The sequence below is a fragment of the Protopterus annectens genome, chromosome 7.part0 (assembly GCF_019279795.1).
Source record: "Protopterus annectens isolate FY-2018-M chromosome 7.part0, PAN1.0, whole genome shotgun sequence".
NCBI lineage: Eukaryota > Metazoa > Chordata > Ceratodontiformes > Protopteridae > Protopterus > Protopterus annectens.
The window spans coordinates 1,192,552,880-1,192,579,546 of NC_056739.1; the positions used below are offsets into that span (position 1 = coordinate 1,192,552,880).

General features: G+C 38.8%; 1 protein-coding gene across 1 annotated transcript in view; it reads right to left on the minus strand.

Moving 5' to 3' along the window:
• Window positions 1-26,667, minus strand: part of EFL1 (elongation factor like GTPase 1) — a 1,877,823-nt gene that overhangs the window by 1,829,210 nt on the left and 21,946 nt on the right. The window contains exon 2 of the mRNA XM_044077803.1: window positions 5,729-5,827. Within this exon, the coding sequence (XP_043933738.1) occupies window positions 5,729-5,819 (91 nt within the window). The 5' untranslated portion in view covers window positions 5,820-5,827. The remainder of the gene's footprint in view (window positions 1-5,728; window positions 5,828-26,667) is intronic.

The following is a 26,667-nucleotide window of genomic DNA, read 5'->3' on the forward strand; positions in this document are numbered from 1 at the left end:
TGTATTTGGTTTGTTGTCGTGGTAGGTCTATGTGAGACTGGAATTGTAGTGAGTGTGGTTTCCTTCTCCTCCTGACTGGTTACGCCAGTATTGAGTTGAGAGAGCTTAGCCTCCAGTTTGGCTATATGGTTGCATCTCACACACGTGTTGGAATTTGTTGGGAGGAGGAGAGGGTTGTCTGTGTACATGAGGCAGTTGTAACATTGCCTCAAGAGTCCCAGATTCACCAGCTGGACCGGAGAGGAGATTGACAACTGACCTTTAGACATGCTAGTATAGTATTGGGAATTCCTTTATAATTGAAAAAAAGGGCCAATGGGAAAAAAGGTACTCAAGGGGAGTTTGTGAGGGTGTAGTGCTTTTAATTTTTTAGTGCTGACCTATATAATTGCTTTAGTGAGCAAGTGCCAGGTAACTTAAATGCAATGTGTTACAGGTAACGTAAATGCAAAAATGACAAACAGTAACTTTCTTTCAAGTGAAACAAGGAAAGAAGTACAGTAAGCAATGCAGATATCACTAGGGATCCACAGAAGTGCTGAAAAGCCGCGTTTTAGGTGGAATTAGCGTTTCAGGGAAATAACAAGCAAACTAACAACAAGCATACAAACAAAGCTAGATTCAGCAGGCCTGTATCTAGTCTATGCTACAGCAACCAAGGTGTACCAATTTCAGTAAGAAACAGTTGAAATACGCAGGCACTATAAGCCTTTAACCAGAAATTCCCAGCTCAGAAGGGCAGAGTCCAGCCTCTCCTCCCACAAGAGTGTAGACCACAAATGTTCTTAATGTAAAATAACTAGCCTGAAGCCCAAGTGCTTCAACCAGAACTAATAAACTTTTAGAATAACAGACACTGATCCCTCAATCAGCAGTTCCCAACTTAGAAGGATGTAAGCTACCTGTCCTGCCACCACAGTGCAGGCCACAAACCTTCCTAATGTAAAACAACTGGTCTGAAGCCCAAGTGCTTAAACTAAAAAGCTTAGAATGAGTTACACCAAGCAGTAATAAATACAATTGAGTACTTTTAAGATGACGCAAAAGCAAAATAAAGTAGGAAGAAACACAAATACAGTAAAAGCAGATAAAAAAAATAAAAATTTTAAGTGAGCAAATGAGATGGGCCCAGGAGTTACAGGACAGAAACAAATGCAAATGCAGGCCTTCAAATCAGAAAGTTGAGAGAAATGGAAGACCGCCCAAATGGCCAATAACTACAAATACTGGGCCAGAACCACTCCTTATGTGGTAGACAGGTTACCTAAAGCTTACCACTCCCACTGATAAGCTAGAAGGCTTCCCTCCAACACAGAAAGGCTTCGGGGGCTCAGAAGCTTACAAACAGTCCTGGATACAGCAAATCTGTATCTGGAACACTAATTACAAGAAAAGTAGGAAACAGGCTTACATTTTTTTTTCTTTTTAGAAAAGTAGCAAAAACAGTAGTAAAAACAATTCACATGCAGTGCAAGCTGGCACACTTGAGTATGTAGCAATATTAGTCCACACACAGTTTGAAAAAATGTAATTAAATTAAAAAGGACTAAAAGCAAGGGCAGAAAGGGTTTATTAGGTAGAATGCGGTAAAGAGATGAGACTGGGGGAGTGTCCTAGATCAAATCTACAGTGGGGCGGGCACTGCAAAAGCCACCAAATTTAAACTACAACCAAGAACAGGGGGTGGGGAAGACAGTTTCAACAGAGATGTGAGGAATCACAGTGCAAATTATAAAACCAAAAAATATATACTGATCTCTGCATATTTGCAGAACAGTAAGACAGATTTCTAAGCAACAATTTAGCTCTACAATACAGAATAATACAGAAAAATATACTCAGCTCTATATATTTGCAGATAGTCTTGTAAGGCTGTCTCTCAGCACAAAGGTTCCAATTTAAATGCAGGCTGTTATTAACAGGTCAAATTAAGGGAACCTTGAGTTAAGCAACACACAAGCTATAAAACCAGTTATATCAGCTGAAGACAAGGCAGAAAATGGGGGTGGGTTGGGGAAGACAGTTTCAACAGAGATGTGAGGAATCACAGTGCAAATTTTAAAACCAAATATATATACTGATCTCTGTATATTTGCAGAACAGTAAGACAACAGATATCTAAGCAACAATTTATAATACAGAAAAATATACTCAGCTGTATATATTTGCAGATAGCCTTGTAAGGCTGTCTCTCAGCACAAAGGTTCCAATTTAAATGCAGGCTGTTATTAACAGGTCAAATTAAGGGAACTTTGAGTTAAGCAACACACAAGCTATAAAAACCAGTTATATCAGCTGAAGACAAGGCAGAAAATGAGGGGGGTGGGGTGGAGAAGACAGTTTCAACAGAGATGTGAGGAATCACAGTGCAAATTATAAAACCAAACAATACCAAAAAATATATACTGATCTCTGTATATTTGCAGAACAGTAAGACAACAGATATCTAAGCAACAATTTAACTCTATAATACAGAAAAATATACTCAGCTCTATATATTTGCAGATAATCTTGCAAGGCTGTCTCTCAGAACAAAGGTTCCAATTTAAATGCAGGCTGTTATTAACGTGACTGTGTTACACTGGAACCTGACAAAGAAAACTGCCTGACTGTGTATACCTTCAGTAAAGTCTTTGAATCAGTTTCAGTGTTCCGTACAGGACTAAGTCCCTTCAGTTACTCCAAGTGAGAAGTTGACTACATGTGGAAAACAGTGGCTCACTAACAGGATGCAGAGTGGCGGTTATATGTACCTGTCAAAAGGAAGAGAAGGGTCATTTCCTTTCCTCAGGGTGCTCCAAGAATGGTATGGTATCCACCTGCTTATGGACAACACTACAAAGTGACGATGAAGGAGCAAACATTCAAAGGCACTGAAGAAGACTAGCCGAGGGGGCTGAGAAGTGGCACCTAGACTCCAATATTCCTAAAGTGGCATATCAGTTGGAAAGAGTGAGCTCCAAAAGTGCACATCAGGAGAAAGACCTTGCTGTGGTAGTAACTGCACAAAACAAAAGTCACCAGCTACAAATTGAAACTGCTGAAGTCAATGGCAAGAAGACATGCTGGGTTAGACTCTTACTTATTTTATTGTCATTTATTTACATTTGTTGACCAGGAAATTCCGACTGGACGCAGGTCCTTTTTCAGCGGAGGCCCAGGGAGAAAAGTTCCACAAAGTAGCGTTAATACAATCATAGTTACAGATGAAGAAAATAGTACATACAGTAGTCAAATAACATCTGTGCCATCTAAGATGGCATGTATTCTAAGAATTAAATAGCAGTTATTCACATTGTTACAGTAAAAAATTACAGCAGTTTTATAAATGTTAAGCTTACAAGCATCAGCTTTGGCTGAAATCAAAGGTAGTTAGTGGGGTGGAAGAGAGGTTGGTGGATAGAACGGGAGATGCTAGTGAGGAGTGTTACAAGGGCATAACCAGCATTTTTTAGGTGAGCTTTAAGTACAGCTTTGAAGTGAGTGAATGATGGTACAGAGGTTATTGTGGGGGGAGGGTGTTCCATAACTTGGCTATTGAGCTGGAGAAGAGTGCTTCTCCAGCAGAGTTCTTGGCTCTAGTTACCTGTACTTGATTTTTTTTGTTGCTGGATCATAGTGGTCTGGTGGTGAAATAGGGCTGGAGTAGATTTTGGAGGGATGGGACTTTTAGAGGATGGTTTACTAATTTGTAGGCAAGTGAGAGTTGGTACCACTGAAGGAGGTGAGGGAGTTCTAGCCAGCCAAGTTCAGCAAGTGAGAGACAGTGGTGACTACGGTAGGAGGCCCCTGTGGCGAACTTGGCGATTTTGTTGTAGCAGGTCCCAAGTTTATTTAGATTGCTTTGCCTTAGGTTGGTATATATTGGAGAACCGTAAAGAAGGGTGGAGATAAGGTGGGAATTTGCAACGGAAAGCCTGGCTGCTTTGGTTAGGAATTGTTTACTTCTGTACAAGGCTCCTAGTTTTTTTGTAGACTTTTTTATGGTCATGGATATGTGAATGTCAAATTTGATATTATTGTCTATCTCAACTCCTAGCAATTTGGTGTGATTTGTTGGGTGGATAATGGTGTTGTCTTTGGCTGTGATATTAAAGTGAGAGTAGGTCCGTGTATGTTTGGTGGGTTGGAATACGAGGAGTGTAGTTTTGTATGGATTGAGTATTAACTGGGCATTTAGATAGCCAAGTTTCAAAAGAGGAAAAGGCATCCTGTGTGACCTTTTGCAGTCTGGGTAGGGACTGGGCTGAGCAGATGATGGTTAACTCATCTGCATACTGTATGAGAGAGCCACTTTTGGTGGCAGTGACTAGATTATTGGTGAAAATGGAGAAGAGTAAGGGTCCAAGGATGAATCCTTGGGAAACACCAATAGAGAAAGGTAATTGGGGAGATATGTCATTCTGCCATTTAACGGATTGCTGGCGGCCAGTCAGGTAGCTCTGAAACCAGTTGGTGACTGACTTAGAAAAAGATAAATTATTCAGAACAGAGATAAGTGGTTTGTGTGGGACCGTGTCAAATGCCTTAGATAGGTCTAGGAAAGTTGTAGAGGAGAGATAGCCATTGTTTTTATTCTGAAGGATAGTGTTAGTAAAAGTGAGTAAGGCAGTGGTAGTGTTATGGTTTGGCTGGAAACCATGTTGACTATAAGAAAGGAGGTACTCTAGGACTTGAGACTGATTGCAACTCTCTAGTATTTTGGAGAGTGGAGAGAGAATTGCTATGGGTCGGTAATTGGTGAGTTCTTTGGAGGGGAATGATGTGTGATATTTTCTATAGTGCAGGGACGTAGCGTTCTGACAGAGATCGGTTAATCACGATTGAGACTGGGTAGGTTAGGGCGTTGGCTGCAATTTGTAGGTATTCACTTGGGAGGTTGTCGGCTGCTAGTTTAGTGGGTTTTTTAGTTAAAAGTTTTTTTATGTTGGAGGTAGGAACAGGAGAAAAAGAGAAGGCAGCAGGAACAGAAAACAAAACATTACCCCCCTACAGATCAGCATAGAGCTGACTGAAGGGCAGTGTAAGTCACTGACTTTCCTTGCAAACCTTACCATATTAGCACGTTTGAGGGACTTAACATTACACAGCTCAAGCCACTTCTGTGCTGAACAACTGGGAGCCGATCCATCTATTGCCCATTTGCTCACATGACAAAGTATGCCTATCACTTTAGGTAATTATACAGTTAATTTCCTTTTTTCAAAAGACAATGTAAACAAATCATGTGCTACAAAGAACTCATTTGCAATCAAGAGACACATTAAAAGAAAGAACTGAATTTTTCTTCTTTTTTTACAGACTTATTTAGTATATATGAGTATACATTTTATCTGCATTTGAAGCATTAGACTTGTCAATCAATCGTATCTGCATTCCATGTTGTAATCATCTGAATGCAAAAAATACACATATTTGACTTGCCTAATCACAGAAATTACAGGAAAATTAAACATGACCCCAAAAACTCTCTAGTTTGAGTATTCAGAGTTTACCCTTGGATAATCTAAACACCTACCTTCTAATTTTAAGAACACTGACTATCCAAGCCAAGCACTTGAAATTATATACAGATACTTAAGGCAATAATGAGCTACATCACATGTTTTTTACATTTTACTTTATAAATGTTAAAAAAAAATGTGACAATAGCTCTAAAACTACAGGAACTATGCTGGTTACAGCTTTCACATCATTAACCAGAACAACTTTTCAAAATAATGCTTACCATGATCCACGTGTGCCAAAATACAAATATTTCTAATATTTTCAGTTTTCTTCTGTAGTGCAATAATTTTTTCCAGACTTGTATGACCCATTTTATGTTCTGTAAAGTAATAATAAAAGAGCTCTTAAGATGCAGAGTTAAAACATTTATCATATGTCAAAAAACACCACTTCAAACGTTTATATTACAAATTATGAACAATGCAATCCTGACAATAATTATCAGTAGCTCACTACAGAACACACTCGTCCATTTACTATCATACTTGCAACTGCTACCATAGCTCTCAACTGTACAGATTTCCACGGAATGTCCAGATTTTTGGCTCATATTTTTGGCCTGTGTACCTCCTAAAATCTATGGTTTTCTGGCAAATCACTGGGAGGAAATGAGGAATGAAGTCACTAAATAATGATGTACATTTGAGTTTCAGACTTCAAATCCTTCAGAAAATGTATGTCAAAACAAATCCTGTTACTCTAGCTTATAAGTTTATAAAAGCAATATTTAAAATCTGTCCCTATTTTTGGGTGTTAATCCCCGCATTTTGCCGGGCTTTGTCCAGATTTCTTGTGCTAACAGGTTGAGAGGTATGATTGCTACAATTGCCAATACGGGAATAACAAGACCATAAAATCATAAGGTGGGAATGTTGAGGACTACAGGAGTGAAAAACTTTGAATAACAAACCTCCCAACCAGCGTGGACACAGAAATAAGTGGTAACATGGATCGGGGGGGCAAGTCCAGCTGTTTGCTCCTGTGGTCCTCCACATTCTCATCTTACAATTTTTTATTTTTGTTATATCTGTATTCGCAAATGAAGCAATCACAAATGTGATAGGAAACCCACTCAACTTTCATGTTGGAATCATAAGATCATAGGAGGTTACTAGGCTATTGGCCCTGAGGCCCTTATAAGCTTACCCAAGAGTTTAGCACATATCTAGTAAAGTCAGCACCCAATGCCCCTGGCCAGAAAGGAAACAGGTGGAATCCCAGGGGTATATTTTCTGTTTCCCACCCAGTTATCCAGGTTATGCTTAAAAAGGGGTAAAGAGGTACTGCCTGACGTGGACAGGGAGTCTATCCCATAGATGGGGAGTCTCTGAGACACAAATCTGTCCTGCCAACAAGTCCTATTGATGTCACAGACCAGGTTGAGGCCACGTGTGTGAGTTACTCGAGTGGAGCTTGGATATGCAGCAGTCCCATCAAGGTAAGGTCTGGGATCGTCTTCTATGCCAGACAGAGGTCACCTCTGAGGAGTCTGTATGAAACTGAGTAGTGGGATAGGGCTTTTAGCCCATCTATGGTAGATGTTTGTGGCCCTTCCTGGTGAGGAACCTCTGTGGTCTCTCTAGCTGCTGCATGTGCTTTGCGAGGTACATGCCGAAGAGTGGCGCTGTACTCAATAATGGGCTTTATAAGGGAAGAATACAGGGATGAGGTGGGCCATGTAGAAGGCTTTCCGTACAATGGAAGCAACATGGTGGTCAAAAGTCAGGTTGCTATCAACCTGGTGCCCAAATTCCTCATGAATAACTGCGTGCTTAGGACATTATTATTAATGTGATCATTTGTGGGGACGTCACTCTCCCCAAAGGGGATGATGACGCATTTTTTGGTATTCAGTTTGAGGCCATGTTTCTGGCACCACTCATTTGAGTGAGAACCTCTTGGAGGGGGAATATTAGAAGGTCACGGATTTTTGTTTAAGTACATAAAAAAGATCCAAAGGTAGCAAGTGGAAAAAAAAAAAAAAAAGAGAAGTTCCTCCTCTATCCTAGCCAAGTTACTCCTATTCAAACACAAATGCCATCTCATGTGTCTCCTATAAACAGGGCACAGACTAAGTGTAACTAACCCAGTGAACAATGCTAACTACATAAATAAAACAGGCTATAAGACAAATCTGATGGTCAGAACACTGTGACAAATATATATATAAACATTAATGAGCAAATGAAATGTAAAATGGTGAATGTCAAAACTCACTGCAATGGTATTTAAAGCCATCAGTTATTGCAAAAGAGATCATCAGTCATTGCAGCTGATTGTTGCGAAGATTGCTGTGGCAAGTGTGCAAGGTATGAATCCTTTAACATCTGGCAGTTGGGCACAGAGGTTTAAGGCTGTGAGCTGTAGTTCACGTGGTACATGGTTTGATCCCCGTCAGCCTTTACTCGTCTGCTGTTCGTTCTTGAGCAAATCACTTAAATCAGACAATGCTTTGCGGCAACTGAAATTTGGGCTAGGCTTCTCAATGGTCACCCGGACTGTAAGCCAAGAAACTATTCCTACATGAAGGGGCTTTGCCCCATCCCAGAGTATCTCACACCCCTGCTACCTACATAACTCCACAGTCACCATACCTTACAGTAAGGAAAATTCTTTGACATGTCACACACAGTACATACTCAATTATATTTGCAATTTATTCACATTTTTCATGTCAGTGATGGGGATGGCAAATTAGGACCTTACATTTCTGCATAACCCCCAAATAAACATTGCAGACAGTGTAATTAAAGCAAATTATATCAAAAATCATACTTAACCCATGGCTTTATAGACTGGCATCCATCAGAAGACCTTTTATTCATCAGTTCTGCCTGAGTGCTAAAGCCAGTTCTATGAATCTTAACCTCCTTTCCCTCACTTTGTACCCAGGATATTAATATATCTGTCCAGAAACAATTGCTGACATTAAGCATAGCCTTCTACAAGCAGGCATACAGAACAAGACATACAGTTAACTTAAGTGAGAACTATGTAATGACCAGTGAAAATCAGGAATGCATTTATAGCTGATCATGATGCTGAAAAGGTACCAAGATCGTATGGGAGGCCAAACACAAAAGCTTCTTTCCTTTTAATAAGCCAATGGAAGGTGATAACAGATAAAACTTTTCAGTTTTCAACTTTCAATATGCCATTTTTACGAAGAAGAAAAAATAACTTATTTACAAGACTTTAGCACAATTCAAGTCAATTCTTAATGTAGATTTCAAATTTCTTGATTTGGATAGCACTTTAAATAACCATGCTTATCATGTCATACTTTCAGGTATTCTACATCACATTCACTGACAATAAAATGAATATGTAAAATGCAAGTCAAGTTTAAAGTAAGTTTTTTATGCCCTACGGCCTTGATTTCTAAACATCTTGATTACTTTATATTTTAAATCTATCCCTTTAGGTCTCTTTCTTCCCCTCCCCAGATGCCACTTTCAGTAAACAGTTTTTGATCAGACTTTATTCTTGCCTTGCTTCACTATGCCTTCCAATGTGCTAGACTCGATTTTAATTCCTTTTCTTCGTGTTTCCTATTTAGTTCTACCACTTCTTTTCAAGATAGCAACATATCAAGAACTAATATTCCAACAAGACTTCGAAAGTAAAGAAGTAATATATGGATCCTACACTATCCGATAATGGTAGGAAGATCAAAGAAAATGTATGTGGTATGCCCAAAATAAAATGCATCAAAATTCCTTTCTAGAGCTTATATTTTTTATTTGTATTTATTAACCACATTAGAGCACTTACCTTCTTCTTCTTTCGGCTTTTCCCGGTTAGGGGTCACCACAGCGGATCACCTGTCCGCTCATGATTGGCAGTGGAGTTTTACAATGTTGAGTTGCCAGCCTGGTGCCCAACCTTCCACAGAAGGCACACACACACACACACACACACACACACACACACACACACACACACCCCTAGGGCCAATTTAGAGTGTCCAATCCACCTGCAGTATGTCTTTGGGATGTGGGAGGAAACCGGAGCACCCGGAGGAAACCCACGCGACCACAGGGAGGACATGCAGACTCCGCACAGAAGGCACCCCACCCGAGGATCGAACCGGAGAACCTCTTGCTGTGAGGCGGCAATGCTAACCACTGCACGACCGTAGAGCACTTGCCATTACTTGCATAACCCTTTGCGATGAATGACTAGAATTCAGACTTAGTGAAAAAAGTAATTGCCCCGTTTGAAGTAGACAATTCCTGTTTAGAATACATGTTCAGGGAATGTCATGAAGTTAAAAAATTGGGAAGAATTACAGAATAAGGTCTCAAAAGAAATCACTCCACAAAGAAAGTTTAGAGCAAAACCATGTTTATGTGAATCAGAGATATACAACCTACCCTATATTCAAAGGGAAGAAACAACACCAGTGATGGCTACAGTTAAACTTGAGACCAACAGGTAATGGAAGAAGAGTAGAAGAAAATCAAATGATACGTTCATTTGACCCAATGCTATAAAAGCCATTAAAATGCATCTACGTCTAATGTGTTCACAGGTAAATACCAGGCTTGCTGCACTTGTGGCCAATTTTGAGCCTAGCCAAGTTCCCTTTTAATGCTCAAATTAGCCTATCCCATTTGGTAAGAGATTGGCCTTACTCACCTTATCATACCATATATAAATGGAGGGTACCCATGATCTCGGACTATTGCAAAGTATGGTAAATGCAAACAGCTTTGATGACAAGCAATATTATTTAAATAGTAAAAATATCTTAAAAAAATTCATGGATGACCTTCTTTCAACAACCACTAAGTATTACACATTCCAACAAAACAAATTAAGATAGAAATGCAACATCAACAGAATCATATACATCAATATACAACAAAGAGAAAAAAATGCACCAATAAATATACGCAGGACTAAGTTATAAATCATGTTGATGAACATATGGTCTGCCATAAATGATTAATTTTCTACATATCTTTTTAGAAACAGATTTATTTTAGCCTTTGCAACATCTATTGATTTATTACGTATATAGTAAATCCCAATTCTTTCAAGAAACTGTTTCTCCTTTTAACCAATTACAACTGAAAAAAAAATGCAATGCCAAAAATAGTAAGGAATATTGTCTACCACATTTATCGATGAAACATGAACAACAACCAAAAGATGATGATTTATTTAAGGTGACAAAATAGGCAAGATAAGATATTGGGAGCAAATAACTTAAGAGAATGGTAATAGAGTGGGAAGAGGCTAAACAGAAGTTTGCATTGCAAGTTAGAGATTGTCTTCCCTACCAGAGATTGATAGAATATATGCAAAGACAAAAGGGTATGGGGAGTGATAAGTAAAAGACCAGCTCTAGGAGAGTTCTTAGTCAAGTCTAGAACAGAAACTGCTAATAAAAAGGTATAGCTAGAAGGGCATACAAAATATTGCACGATAACTACAAAAGAATCAAATCAGAGGAGGTCAGAAAAACTAGGAAGACAGACTGCAATAATAGCTTACAAGGGAGCAATGGGAGGACAAGCATGCAACAAAGTTCAGAAGGTTTAGAATTTTTTCTTGGAAAAAACTGCATATATTCTGAGTAGACTTCAAAGAATTATTCCACAGGTAGATGGGGAATGCTGGAGGCATGATGGGAAAGAGAGGTAACTGGGGACATATGTTTTAGGAGTGTGGCGTGTTGGTAGATTTTAAAACTACAGCACAGAGTACTCTTGTCAGAAATATTGGGGGAGCAAATTGCTGTAAATAAGGAAAGTACATTTTTGAGTTAGGACACAAGACCTAAATTGCAGAAACATAGTAAGGCCTTATTAAGTTTAATGCTATTGGCTGTAAAAAAAAAATTACTAGAAAATGGAAATCTAAACCAACTGTAATTAAAAGTACTGAATATTGTTAAAGAGATAAAAAGAACTGGAAGTGAGATCTTTATTAAAAGGAAAGAGGAAATCGCATAGAAATTAATGGAATTTGTGGGAATAATACATGCAGAATAATGTTCAGAAGGAGGGGTGAGATTTAAGTGAAAACAGTACTTTTCTATTTTTTTGTATTTGAAGATGTTCTGATTGATCCAGGACAAGGGCATTGGGCAAACTAAAATAGAATACTGTGGACTATATTGGCAAATAACATTGGACACTACCTGGTTTAAATGTCAACATAACTTATGGGCAGTATTGAAAATGAGAAGTACCAGATTGTGATCGATGTATGCCACTTGTTATAGTTAAGGTACTATATTTTACACACAGTATAAACAGTTAATACATACATATGACTAATACAAGGAACGTTTATTCAATATTTATATACATTTTGTAATCTTACTGTTTGGTAGTGTGTTTGCAAGTGCATTTTAAAAATGACTAGTTTTCACAGGAAGTGGTGTAATATAATGCAACTTCGTTTGATTACGACTGCTATATAAACCAGAGCAATGCTTCACTCTGTTTGTTCTGAAGTATGCTTTGACAGACGAAAGCACTAAACAGATTTATTAAACCAATTTTCAATACTGAATGGCTTTGGTCTCACTAGCACAGCTGTTATCATTGACAGTGGCGGCTGGTGACTTCAAATCACAGGGGGGCTGCAGGAGACAGCTGAATGGGTGGGGTCAAGGGGAGGGGGTGTGGTCAACCAGAAAGGGGAGGAGCTATGCACAAAACCACAAAAAACTAACTTTAATTAAATACGCTGCCCTGGGTGGCAAACCATCATTATGAAAGTCCAATCAAGACAAAAATAAGTGTAGAGGAATAAAAATATTTCAATGCATTGGCTGCATGACAGCTTACTTAATATCTAGATGGAAACAAAAGGTTGTGAGGCATGAAAAATAAATTACTTTTTAAATACATTACTGGAATGCCAGTCAAAATCAAGTATAAGAAAAACCAGAAGCACTCAACTCAAACCACTTCTCCTTGCACTGCAGTCCTAATTATAATATATTCAGCTTTATTAAAGTACAAGTAACATGCTGAAAGTAGAAATCTATGTGATGCCCCCACTTGTAAAAATGTTTCTTATCCAAAAAAGACCTGCTGCCTGACAACTTGTTTCATGGGGAAAACATGATAAAAGTAAAAATGAAAAGCAAACAAGAAACAAGCTCAAGATACATTGCTTAAAGGATTACTGTACAGGTTATGGACCACACATGATTGGCATTCTGTTTAGTTTACGGGTAAAGTCTGTAGAGATGACTGGAAGTCTCCAACAAGTGTAATGAGCTTTTTAAAATAATGGAATCCTGTCCTTTAATACCCAAGGCTTATACATTATCTAGTCAAGTATTCTCTGCATGGCAACAACAGAAAGGCTTTCAATGTTGGCAATTCTTTAACAGTATGCTTATTAAAGCTTACTTGCATCTTACGATGTCAGACAAGCTTACCTTATGGTCATTAAAGCATTGCTACTTAAACACAGAGCAACAGGCACTTTGAGTAATAAGCATAAATCTGAGTAATAAGCATAAATCAACAGTACAAAAATATGACAGAAACCAGACCATTCTGCAAAATCAAGGACAGATGAAAAGCCACTGTAGTACTTATGCAGTGTGTCCTCCCCATCCAAGGTAGATACAACTACTCCTTGCCTTGCTTGGACACATCCAGAGTCACTACATGGGGGATTGGGGTGCAACAAGCATGTCACAATTTGAAATCTCTCTGGCTGACTGTGATGGCCCTGACACATTTGTCATACCTCTCAACCTCAAGAGCAAGAAATCTGGACAAAGCCATACACAGAAGTGGGACAAAGGCCCAGCAATAAGGACAATTTTTAAATATTGCTCTAATAAACTTAGAAAGATAATAGAATAGGTCTTGCATTAGTATGAATTTTCTGAAGGGTATAAAATCTGAAACTCAAATGTCTGTCATTTTCTAACTTCAGTCTTTAGTGATGTCACTAATTTGCCAAAAAAACACAATTTTATGAAAAATGGACAAAAACGTGATGCAAAAATATAAAATAGACACACAATACAGCTGCTACCTGTCAAAGAAGGGACACTTTAATATTAGTACTGCTACCTTGAGCAGCTGACAAAATATAAAAGAATCTACATGCATTTCAAGTAATCTATAACTTTGATTATTACAGTTATTTCTTAATTGTAAACCATCCATGTTTTCTTCCAAAATTGCTATTTTGCGGAGGGATTATAAGGGGGAAGAGCAACATTTTGAGCCAAAAATTGGGGACAGTTGAGAGGTTGACTGCCTAATTCTATAAAGCAATTTATTTGCATGTACCTCTCAACCTGTTAATGCAGTAAATCTGAACAAGGCCAAATATATTGGGGCACATATAAACAGTACTAAAATTGCTCTTGTATAAATTGAGACAGTTGATAGAACAGCTCTTACTTTAACATGCATTTTTCTGAAGGTTATGAAGTCTGAAACTTAGAGTGACTTCTGGCAAATCATTTAGGAATTAAAACTACAAATTTTATGAACAACAAACAAAAATAAGAAGCAAAAATCTATTCATTCTTTGAAAATCTGGACAGTTGGGAGGTATAGTTCAGCTGGGCCTGTCTGAGTTTGCTGCCCTTCCCCCCCCTTACAAAATAATGGTTGAATGGAGCCTCTGCAGCCATTCCAATGAACCATTATACTTTGCTATTTCACTCCATTTACCATAAACACTAATGTGCATACTGCTTTACTTCTATGATGAGTTGGACTTCATTGGAAAGTTTTATTTTGTATTTTACAGCACAAACACTAAGTCATCTGTTAAACAAAGCAATGCAGTCTCACAATGAAAACTTAGCATTAAAACTTCTCTGCCCTTGAAACTCACATTCATTGAAACAGCATTGAAACCCACATTCAAAGAAAATACATTTTGCCAGTGGCAGATAAAGATTAATTTTGGGCTGTTTTCGAATCATAGGCTCCTTGCATATGAAACATACATGTGCTCTTTGATACACCTTCCTCATTGTACTAAAATTATATTCCTTGTACAATACAGTACACTTGTTACAGGGTGTTTTAAATTTGTTTTGAACATTTTTTCCAGTAAGCAATGAAACAAACCATATGCACCCATAATGGCAAAACTGCCCAGTTGAGAACATTTATCATAAAAAAGTCTGCTCAGACTTCCACAGTCCACCATTATTAGTAAATGTACACAATTCTACAGTCCACCATTATTAGTAAATATGCACAATTCTACAGTCCACCATTATCAGTAAATATGCACAATTCTACAGTCCACCTTTATCAGTAAATATGCACAATTCTACAGTCCATTATCAGTAAATATGCACAATCTCTGAAGTCAGTCATCTAAATAATTCCACATTAAAGAAATCTGTAACTAATGAAGCGGTTGCTGCTAGCAATCACCTTTATATTTCATGGTTTCATCGAAAAATAAAGTGTCTGTTGCCCCTCAGGAATAAATTGCCTATATTACATTAAAAATGATAAGCTAGTAATAATATTGCAAGAGGAAATGGATGGCAAACTGATAACGAACTCATAGTTAGTATCTTCACCAAGGAGAACATTCTCAGTACGGCAGCATCTACCCCTTGTGGGAGTAGAACCCACAACCTTCTGCATCAAAAGCAAGTACACAGCCTGTTGTGCTATAGTATTAACTTGGCAAAGCACTAAACTTCTATTCCCCTGCAGCTCTCAGTTCCTTGTAAAATCTACTCAATACTCAACTGCATCTCAACTTCGCAGCTCAAGAAAACTGGAAAAGCCAAAATGTATTGGGGGGTCAAAAGCCCAAAACAGGGACACATTAAACATTGCTTGTATAATCTTGGAAAGTTGCTAGAATAAAATGTTGTGTTGCCACCATATATTTTACTGCCAAGGTCCCTGAGCAAAAAACAGTCAGAGTAACATACCACTACGCCACATCAGCTGCTTTGTAATAGAGAGGAAGACTGAAACTTAAATGGCTATCATTTAGTGAATTCAGTTCTCACCATAGCTGTCAACCTCTTAGTACAAAACACCTGGACAAACCCAGTAATGAGGGAATACAGCCCTCAAACATATTCAGTGAATTCCGTTCTTGCCATAGCTGTCAACCTTAGCACAAAAACCTGGACGAAGCCAATAATGGGGGAATACAGTCCCAAAAATAGGGACAAATTTAAAATATTCATCTTATAAACTTAGAAAATTGCTAAAAAAAAAGGTTGTGCTACTATGTATTCTGAAGAACATGAAGTTGGAAATTCAAATGCCGGTCAATTTTACTGCGGACAGAACAAAAACAATTTTCAGCAGAGATGCAGGGATTAAAACTGCAGACACGTCTTTGTAAAATGGCAGGGCACCAGAGCAAATCCACACAAACACAGGGAGGAGATCACAGAAGCCACCCCAACCAAGAATCAAACCAGAAAGCCTATAGCTGTGAGGCAACAATACTACCACTGCACCATCAATTATGCAACGAATTAAACATTCAGAAACCTGAAGTCTGAAATTCAAATGCTTGTCAATTTTACTGCGGACAGAACAAAAACAATTTTCAGCAGAGACGCAGGGATTAATACTGCAGACACGTCTTTGTAAAATGGCAGGGCACCAGAGCAAATCCACACAAATACAGGGAGGAGATGCAGACAGAAGCCACCCCAACCAAGAATCAAACCAGAAAGCCTATAGCTGTGAGGCAACAATACTACCACTGCACCATCAATTATGCAACGAATTAAACATTCAGAAACCTGAAGTCTGAAATTCAAATGCTTGTCAATTTTACTGCGGACAGAACAAAAACAATTTTCAGCAGAGACGCAGGGATTAATACTGCAGACACGTCTTTGTAAAATGGCAGGGCACCAGAGCAAATCCACACAAATACAGGAGGAGATGCAGACAGAAGCCACCCCAACCAAGAATCAAACCAGAAAACCTATAGCTGTGAGGCAACAATACTATCACTGCACCATCAATTATGCAAGGAATTAAACATTCAGAAACCTGAAGTCTGAAATTCAAATGCCTGTCAATTTTACTGCGGACAGAACAAAAATAATTTTCAGCAGAGACGCAGGGATTAAAACTGCAGACACATCTTTGTAAAATGGCAGGGCACCAGAGCAAATCCATACAAACACAGGCAGGAGATGCACACTCCACACAGAAGCCACCCCAACCAAGAATCAAACCAGAAAACCTATAGCTGTGAGGCAACAATACTACCACCACACCATCAATTATGCAAGGAATTAAACATTCAGAAACCTGAAGTCTGAAATTCAAATGCCTGTCAATTTTACTGCGGACAGAACAAAACCAATTTTCAGCAGGGATTAAAACTGCAGACACTTCTTTGTAAAATGGCAGGGCACCAGAGCAAATCCACACAAACACATGGAGGAGATGCAGACTCCACACAGAAGCCACCCCAACCAAGAATCAAACCACAAAACCTATAGCTGTGAGGCAACAATACTACCACTGCACCATCAAATATGCAAGGAATTAAACATTCAGAAACCCTTAAGTCTGAAATTCAAATGTCTGTCAATTTTATTTAACATTTTTTAATCAGGACAGTCTGACTTGGAACAAATAAACAATTTTCAGCAGAGGTCCAGGAAGAAATAATGCAGACATGTCTTTGTAACATAGGAGGACACAAAAGCAAACCCACACAAACACAGGGAGAAGATACAGACCCCACAAAGAAGGAACCCCAGCCAAGAATCAAACCCAAGAACCTGCAGCTGTGAGGCAACAATGCTACTACTACACCATCAAATATCAAGCATTGCAACATTTACAAACCACAGATATTATGAGGAACAGATCAGATCGAATATGAGGCAAAAATCTGAAATTTTTTTACAAATGGTGGTGGGTAGGGAACTCAAGTCTTTAACACCTGCATACAGGGTACAGGGTTCAAGCCTGAGGTATTCCCTACCACACCACCATAAGCACCTGGGGCATTTTCACACACACACACACACACACACACACACACACACACACACACACACACACACACACACACACACACACACACACACACACACACACACACCAGTAAAGCATAAGCACCATACACAAACTCCAGTGAAGCATAAGCACCATACACAAACTCCAGTAAAGCATAAGCACCATACACAAACTCCAGTAAAAGCATAAGCACCATACACACACAAATAAACATTGTAAATTAAAGGTAAAAAGCACCATACACTTACCTGAATATATCCAGCTAACGTACATCCTTCCCGCGCAATACTGAAAGACCCGCGAGATCCCAAGGAAAGCCCGACGAGATCCTAATGCTCCTTCCCGAGTCCTGCTGCTGCTCTTGCAGTCCGGACGCGACCCATAATCCTGGCGAGTCTGTGCACTTTAAAAGTGCACAGACGTCTCCTTGTGTCCCCCTATGGGGACTGCCTTGAGCATGCGCATAGACCGACAGTAGTCGGGACTACTGCGCATGTGCGAAGTCCACGAATTTCAAAAAATTATTTATTTATTTTTTTTTCTTTCTATTTTTTATTTTGAGGGGGCTGCAGTCCGGCAGCCCGATGCCACGAGCCACCCCTGATCATTGGACTGTTCATTTCAGTACGATTCACTTGAATGTATGACAGTTGTTATGAAAAAAGAAAAACATATGAAATGTATATTGCAGGAAAAAAAAAACATTATTATGGTTTGTTTCCTTTACTGTTAATGTATGTGTGCCCAAGTCGCTAAGTGATACTAAAGATGTTAAAAAGAAAGATGATCAATTTTGGCTTTAACCTCCTTGAAATTGCTGACCAAATATAATTAACAATAAGCCAATCCTAAAAATACATCTGACGACAAGATCCTTTTTTTAAACACTATGGAGTAGAAAGAAAAAGGAAAGCAATATACAGTTAATTTCACAGGAGTAATAAAACAGTCACCAATACCCAAAATGGATTAAGTATGTGCATCACTCCCAACAAGTTATCAATAACTGGACCTTTCTTTACTCTAATAAATTGTTCCAACATCTTGAAGTACAGCACAGGGGTCTAGAATCTAGGTGAATTGTTCTGTTGCATACAACCACTGTCACAAACAACAGTGAAAGTGATGTTTTAATTAAAAAGCTAGAAAGAAAAGTTATAAATCTTATAAGAGTTTTACATCAGGATTTTCCAAGAAAGGTAGACAAACATAAAATGATTTGAAAGTTAAACAGAAAATCATCACCGGCATGGGAACATATATGCATATACTATTCACATTCACCATTACATATTAAGTAAGGTTACATACATGCACATGACTACGATTTTACAACATTTTCAATTACTTTCAAGAATTCATAGTTGACAGAATAAAAGTATCATATTTTTTTCTTTAACTTTTCTTTGCATCAATTTACAATAATTATTTTTGGCACAATGACAAAAACATGACAAATAATTACAGACATGCATACATGCGTACATGTACACTAAAATGGTCTTCTGTGTGTTCTCACCATGCTGACTCCGTTTACTTCATCTGTCTGATATAGAACTTGCTGAAATGGCATCAAATGCAACAAATAATTACTCACTGCCCATTAAGTCAATTTTTTTGTGAAAATGTGAAGACACAAGTATAACATTAAATTAATAACAGTTCCATTAGGCTTTCTTCAAGGTAATACTACTTATATACACTACCAATCAACCCAGAGCACTGTAAAATTTCTCCTTCACAGCCTTTGTGAAAAAACTAAGTTGCTTTCTAAAAACAAACTTAGTGGTGGAGAACTCCTTAATGAAATGCATGATGATGTACAACTACAATGGGAATATGTATTTAATGCAATAGTAATTATACTTATTCTCAGATAAGTATATCCATTTCCATCCTGACACGGGTGCCAGATTTACCTGAAATATTTAACAAAACTGTTGCACTTCTTCAATAACAGATCAGCAACACTGTCCCTTTGACTGTTTTACTGACTTAAATGTATATAGACCCCAGAGGATGACATTTCAAATATTTCTATATCCTGAGAAAATAAACTACAATTTGATAGAAAATGAAACAGCACAATCCTTTCCTTATTTTTACCCACAAAGCTCACCACAAGTTTAGTAGAATAGCAACAGTTTTCAATAACACCACTACCTCACATTCACTTCACAAAAGCATTTATCCCAGCTATCCTGTAAGACCATAAAGAATTACTTCTTGCATTAACTCATTCTCATCTACCACCATCTGTTACCTAGAGACTATCCACAACCTTTGTTAAACTCATATTATACAATGAAGAACTTGAAAAACATAAATGGGAATTTGAAGAGGTACACCAGTCATTGGATGCTTCTGTTCTGATGCTCTGCAGCTTCCTTACTGCCTTCCTTAATACAAGACTAGAACCAATGTCTTTTAGCCTGAACTAAAAATGGAACAATGTACTTTTACATTTAAATGACTGTTTACAGTTGTTTATTTACTTATTGTTGTTTATTTCTGCCTCCCTTCCACTGACTGCCAGCTACTCCCCAGGTCTCTGCTAGATCTACCAAGTTTACCAAACCCAAGTAGCCACTCCCCAGACTCATGCAGACCCACTTTCACAGTGCAGGGATATGAGGCACCTGGGGCAGCATCCTGCTATTGCTGAAAATCATTTTCTTCCTATTTTCCACTCCTTGCCCCACCCAGCATTATGTGGGTAGGTGTCAACGTTGTACCACCCCTCATTTCCATAACAAGCTGACATCAGCACTGCCCCACTCACTCACAAGCAACACCATGCGGAAATTTCTCTGATCTCCACCAGGGAAATCAAACGCATGAAAACATCTAGAATGTGTGGTCTGTACCATCCATTGCCCAAGCCACTATTTAAACTTACATCGCCTAGGCCACAGTCATGGCTTTACCCCTCTATGTCACAGGCAAAGACTCAAACATTAGTGCAGTAAAACAGAAACTACAACAAATATTAAATTATAAGTAGACAAAAAACTTACTAGTGAATCCACTTTTTTTATAAGAACAAAAAGTCTCCATGGTCTTATACAGCCAAAAGTCTGGAAACCAACCAAAGACAAAACACCAACAAAGTTACAAGCTACACCAACAAAGTTACGAGATTTACCGTTTCAAAAATAAATACTACTAACTTTTGGGCAATCCAGCCCTTCCTCAGTCTGAAGTTCCATTGTTGATGTTGGCTTCAAATGGATTCTAGTCTGTTGGTTGTATATATTTTGCATTGAATGCATTGCAGTGTATAGGATCAGCATACTGCTGCATTCTTTTATGGCCTTATTGATAAGAAAAAATAATCTCAAAACCTACATTAAACTTATAAAGAAATTCAAACACTTATCCCCAAGAAACTACATGGAAGGAACTTACAACCTTCAAACCCATAAACTCAAATCTCCTTCACAACATTATGCCCTCCTAGGTCTTATAACATATTTCTACAAATCAGAATTACATTATTTAGCCACATCCTCCATTATCAATTTATCTCTGACCTAAAAGTTGCCACATTAAAGCAATACATATGTATTTACCTATTTGCTAATCGGAAAAATAATCTGAACACAAGGCCAATTTATGCTAATAAGTTGGAAACCCGCACTTACAATATGCTCATTAAAGCCAAAGAAAGATCCTAGCAACAGTCTTTTTCTATACTGAATAGTCTTCTTAATAGACCACTATGAGGAAAAATATATGTATATCTTTTCATGAAATTCTACACAACTCAAATCTAAATGCACCACAATATGGAGTTACTACTCATTTTATTTTGTTTATAACCCTGAATGCTGTAGTAGCGGTCGACATCCTGACAAGATTTTATATTCTTTGAAAGGCAAATATTACCCACAATGCACTAATGGCACAGCTGACGAGGTTATAATGTCCTACTCTACAATGTCAGGTCTTACTTCCCCCTCATTTAGAACAGAAGGACTGAGAAGTACTGCTAAGTCTGAGAACCCAAAGTAAAATATTATTTACTAATCTGCAGTGACTCTTACAAATGCGTTTCCAAACAATGTAATTGCTTTCTGCAGGGAAAAATTACAGAAATATCAACTAATTGCTGAAATGACACTGACTTTTTACACAGAGAATTTTTTTTACTTTGTTCCCACCTCCCCATCTTCCTTACTTCAGTCAGCCAGGGCATCATTTCCAGCCTTCCAATGTTCGGCTAATTAGTCACCTATGCATGACAATACACATCTAAAAGAAAACTCAGCCTGGTGAACTTCTCCTTACGCCTGTCATCTGAGCAGCCAGAAATAATGTTACAAAATGCATTTATCAGTCCTGAGTATACAGCTGTTTAACTATTCCAGAAAGTGTGCTGTGTAAAATACAGAATTTGAAATGCCTGGATATCTTAGCATGGTAAATATTTTCGCATGCAACAAAGTCTTGTTCTGTACATGTTACATAGAACTGCAAATGTATTATACTGCTTTATTAGTGATCAGAAACTGTATTAAGCACATGCACATTCTGTACACAGAGAACATGCTTTGTAGTTAGTGTGGAAATACAGCTAGATAGATGCTAAAACAGAAAAATGAAACTTGCATTTATAAAGATCACTGACAAGTGTATGTAGACTTTCTCAGTTAAGTGTTAATATCATATATTCTGTAATTTCAATCTATAAATACATGAAAAAGTAAAGGGTCGATTTGATAGAGTATAAATGATTTTACACACATCAACACTAGTGCATTGAATGTAAATAAAACTATTCTACTAAACATTCAATTCTGGGGGGAGAAGGCCCTGGGTATTGGGGCGGCTTGACACCCCCCCCACACAATGTGCATGCACAACACACACACATATACACACTTAAATATATCAAATCTGAGGTCATACAGCATCAAAGAAACGAAGGGGGATGCTTGACTTGCTACATAAACCAGGCCTTCCATTTCTCTGCTACTGTGCTTTTCTTTTGACAGATGTCCATTAAAAATATTGAGACTCAAAATAATTTCTTAAGTTGGTGCTATGATGAATGATCATTTGCCACACAATTCCAACTTATGAGCACAGACGGATTTTAAATGCCTGGCAGTCAAGAAAATTCAAACTTCGAAGACCATTCAAATATCCACTTCTGCCACTACTTTTCCTCTCATGTCACACTACTGCCCATAATACTTGATCATACACATTAACACAGTTTTACTCTAGCATATAGTTAAGGATTTTTGTATGTAATTAATGGAATGACATTGTCCTATGTTTCAACTTTATTTTTTACTTTTGTATGTATCAGCATTGTTCTATTACTTAATTACTGTGGAGCTTACGTATATAATATTGTGGAGCTTTTCTCCCCAGGCCTCCACTGAAAATGGGCTCTTCCTAGGCCAAGTGGACTTTCCCGGTCAACAAATGCAATAACTAACTATCTAAATAAATAAATAAATAAATAAATAAATAAATAAAATCTACTGGATTTCTCCATTCAATTCCCCTCATAAATTATACTCTTAACCAAAACACTCACTCAGCTCACATGTCCGAATAATCATATCTATTCATATTAGTTAACTACCAATTCATTACAAATCAGCGAGGAGTTTGCTGCAAAACTGGAAAGGCAATCTCCTTCCATCTGCACAAAAACTTGGAATTAAAATAAAGATCCCACCCAAGATATTACACTTTATACAGTGACTCCATAGTCTACATGTCTGACATTACAAAGCACTGTTAACATTGTACATAATATTAATAATACCAAACCCTTACATCTGTGGAATATTAAACTGTACAGAGTCTGTTACACCACCACATACCTAATCAGAACTTAAATTATGTACCTCACCACTTGTAATTTAGTATGGCACTTGTAATGCTTGCAATTGTACTATTATACTAACGATGTTCTTATCATCTAATGTTAAATGAGAGCATATTTACTTGACTGGGTTTTTACAACCCTCGGCTGAGGTGAAATGGGTCCCTGTGACTCAGTTTACTATTTAGGTTAACAGACTTAAATTATGGCTTAAAATACTTCCAAGCTTCCTGTGTTTTCTACATGCATCCAAATGAAAGTAAAATATCACACAAGATCAGCTGATACTGGGGGCCTAAGCTTCCCTAACTGAGAATTAGGTGCTAAAGCAGCTACCACGAAAGCAGTGCTTTACAGGATCAAAAGAAGTTACTGGGCTCTTGGCCCTGAGGCCTTTACAAGCCTAGCTAAGAATTTAGCCCATGTTCCAACAAGTCAGCACCCTATGCCACTATCTAGCAGGGACATAGGTAGAATCCCAGGGGTGTATTTTCTGTTCCCCATCCAGTTATCCAGGCTGCACTTAAAAAGGTTTAATGAGGTACTCTGCTTTACATGGAGAGGGAGTCTAATCCACAAAGGGGGAAGTCTCTGGGACACAAATCTGTCCCGCCAACAAGTCCTATTGATGTCACAGACCAGGTTGAGGTCACAAGTGTGGGTTACCTGAGTGGAGCTCGACTTGCAGATATACAGCAGTCCCATCAGGGTGCGGTCTGAGATTACTTTGTATGCCAGACAGAGGTCACCTCTAAGGAGTCTGTATGAAACTGAGTAGAGGGACAGGGCTTTTAGCCTATCTGTGTAGGGTAGATGTTTGAGGCCCTGGATTCTCTGGGTGAAGAATCTCTGTGGTCACTCCAGCTGCTGCATGTGCTTTGTGAGGAGCATGCCAAGAGGGGCACTGTATTCAATAATTGGTCTTATAAGGGGAGAATACAGGGATGTTATGACCACCTTGCCCCTGGATGAGATACCCTTACTAATGAGGTGGGCCATGTAGAAAGCTTTCCGTACAATGGCGGCAATATGGTGGTCAAAAGTCAGTTTTCTATCAACGTGGGTTCCCACGTCCTTCAACTGTTTGTGTGCTTAGTGCCTTATTATCAATGTGATCATTTGTGGGGACATCATCCTCCCCAAAAGGGATGATGATGCACTTTTTGGCATTCAGTTTGAGGCCATGTTTCTGGCACCAGTCATTTGTTTGGGTGAGACCCTCTTGGAGGATGTTCACATCACTAGGGGAATTGATGACAGCACCCAGCTTGCAGTCATCTGCAAACTTGGTCAGCCATGTCCCACTAGATTTGCTCTCTGAGAAGTATATTCCAAACAGCAGAGGCCCCAAGACCGATCCCGGTTGTACACTGCTTGTTATGAGTCTTCTACTTGAGGTAGCTTCCCCTATTTTGACTAGGTGGGTTCTATCAGTGTGCCAGTTTGCTACCCATCTGGTAACATATAGATTGATGCCTAGTTGAGAGAAGTTTATCTATTATACCCGAGTGGGGAATAGTACTGAAGGCCTTGGCCAGGTCAAGGTAGGCGTTGTGCACTGTCTTCCCCACATCTATGACCTTGGTGACGTGTCTCAAAGAAGTCGACCAAATTTAACAGGCATGACCTCCCCTTGGCAAAGCCAAATTGTGTGGGATCTTGCCAATATCCTTGTTAATGAGGTCCACTATAATCCACTCCATGGCCTTGCAGATTAGGCTAGTTAGGTTGATGGGTCTATAATTTCCTGGATCAGTGGATGCTCCATCTTTGTGCACAGGGATGACAGTAGCTGTCCTCCACTCACCTGGGATGAAGCCAGTACTCAGGCTTTGTTTGAATAGGGTGCCTAATGGTGCTGCAAGTTCCTGCCTGAGTTCATGTAGGATTCAGCCTCAGATGTCATAGTGTCCCAGGGAGGCTATATTTTTTGCCTTTGAGAGGGCAGTGATGACTTGCTCCCTAGAGATAAAGGGAGGGGGGCAGGTACTGGGGATGTCCTGTTTTACTGATTGGGTGGGGGGGGCAGAGGAGTGAGGTTTTCACTAAACCTGTCGGCCAGCAGGTTGGCTATATCTACAGGGTTTGTGTATATGGTGCCCTTGACCACCTGGTCTGAGCAGATATGGGTGCTTTCCTTGAGACTGCGGACATATGTGAAGAAAGCCTTATGATGGTCTTTAGTAGATGTGGCCAGTTTGTATTTGAAGTTTGCTTTGGAGGATTTCACTAGTGCTCTTTTTTGCTTGTTCAGGCTAAGGGGAGATTGCTTCCAATTAGACACCTGTTCCTTATTGGTCCTGGACAGCAATTTTTTTCCTTTTATTATAGAGTTTTATTTATTGTAGATGTCCTCCAGACAGGTTTACTCTTCCTTGAGGAGGAGGATTTCATCCTGTCTGGTATTGCTGATTCCATGTAGCTATATAAATGTTCATATAGTACTTTGGTGTAAGTTTGGACATATGTGCCAGTTTCTGTGGAGGGGGCTGTGAAGCTGTTTATACCTTCCCTCAGGAGGTTGTAATCGGCTTTGGAGAAGTTTTTTTTGTTTGACCCTAGTTGGGGGGGGGGATGGTGACTTCGAAAGTGACTGCTTTGTGGTCGGATCTTAAGGGATGATGACACTGTAGGGATGCTGCACTGATTACTCATGTTGGTTAATACCAAGTTCAGCATATTTTCACCTCTTGTGGGGGTGTCAACCAACTATTCCAATGCATTTGCATTGACAAAATCAAGGAATCTCTGGCCATTTGTGTTTTGGCATGAGTATTTCTTCCAATCTATTGTTGGATAGTTAAAGTCGCCAAGGATCAGGGCAAAGGATTGAATCTTGATAGATTCGAAGAGGTCCAGATAGGTGGACTGGGCATCTTGAGTCAGAGCTGGAGGTCTGTACCTAGCTATGATTTGAATAGGGGTCTTGTCAATTGTTAACTGCATCTGGAGTATTTCCTGTGCATCATACTGTTTGACCAGCCTAGAGGTATGTACGTCTTTTATATATATTGCAACTCCACCTCCTTTTGTTTTGCTGCCCACGGCTTGGGGTCTAAATAAATGATAGGATGAGTAACCTGGTATGGCTGGTGTGCTCTCCGCAGCTTTGAACTAGGTTTCTGTAACTGCACAAATGTCAGCTTCTTCCAGGGTTAAGAATGCTTGCAATATGTGCAGTTTCATGTTTAGACTCCTAGCGTTTAGCAGCATAACCTTTAATTTACATTTTGATGAAATGTTTATGTTGGTAGTTTTGACATCATGGCATTGCTTAAAGCCATCTCTGGCAAAGCATCGTGGCTTGTCAATCATGTCATCTCAGGCCGTCAGGTA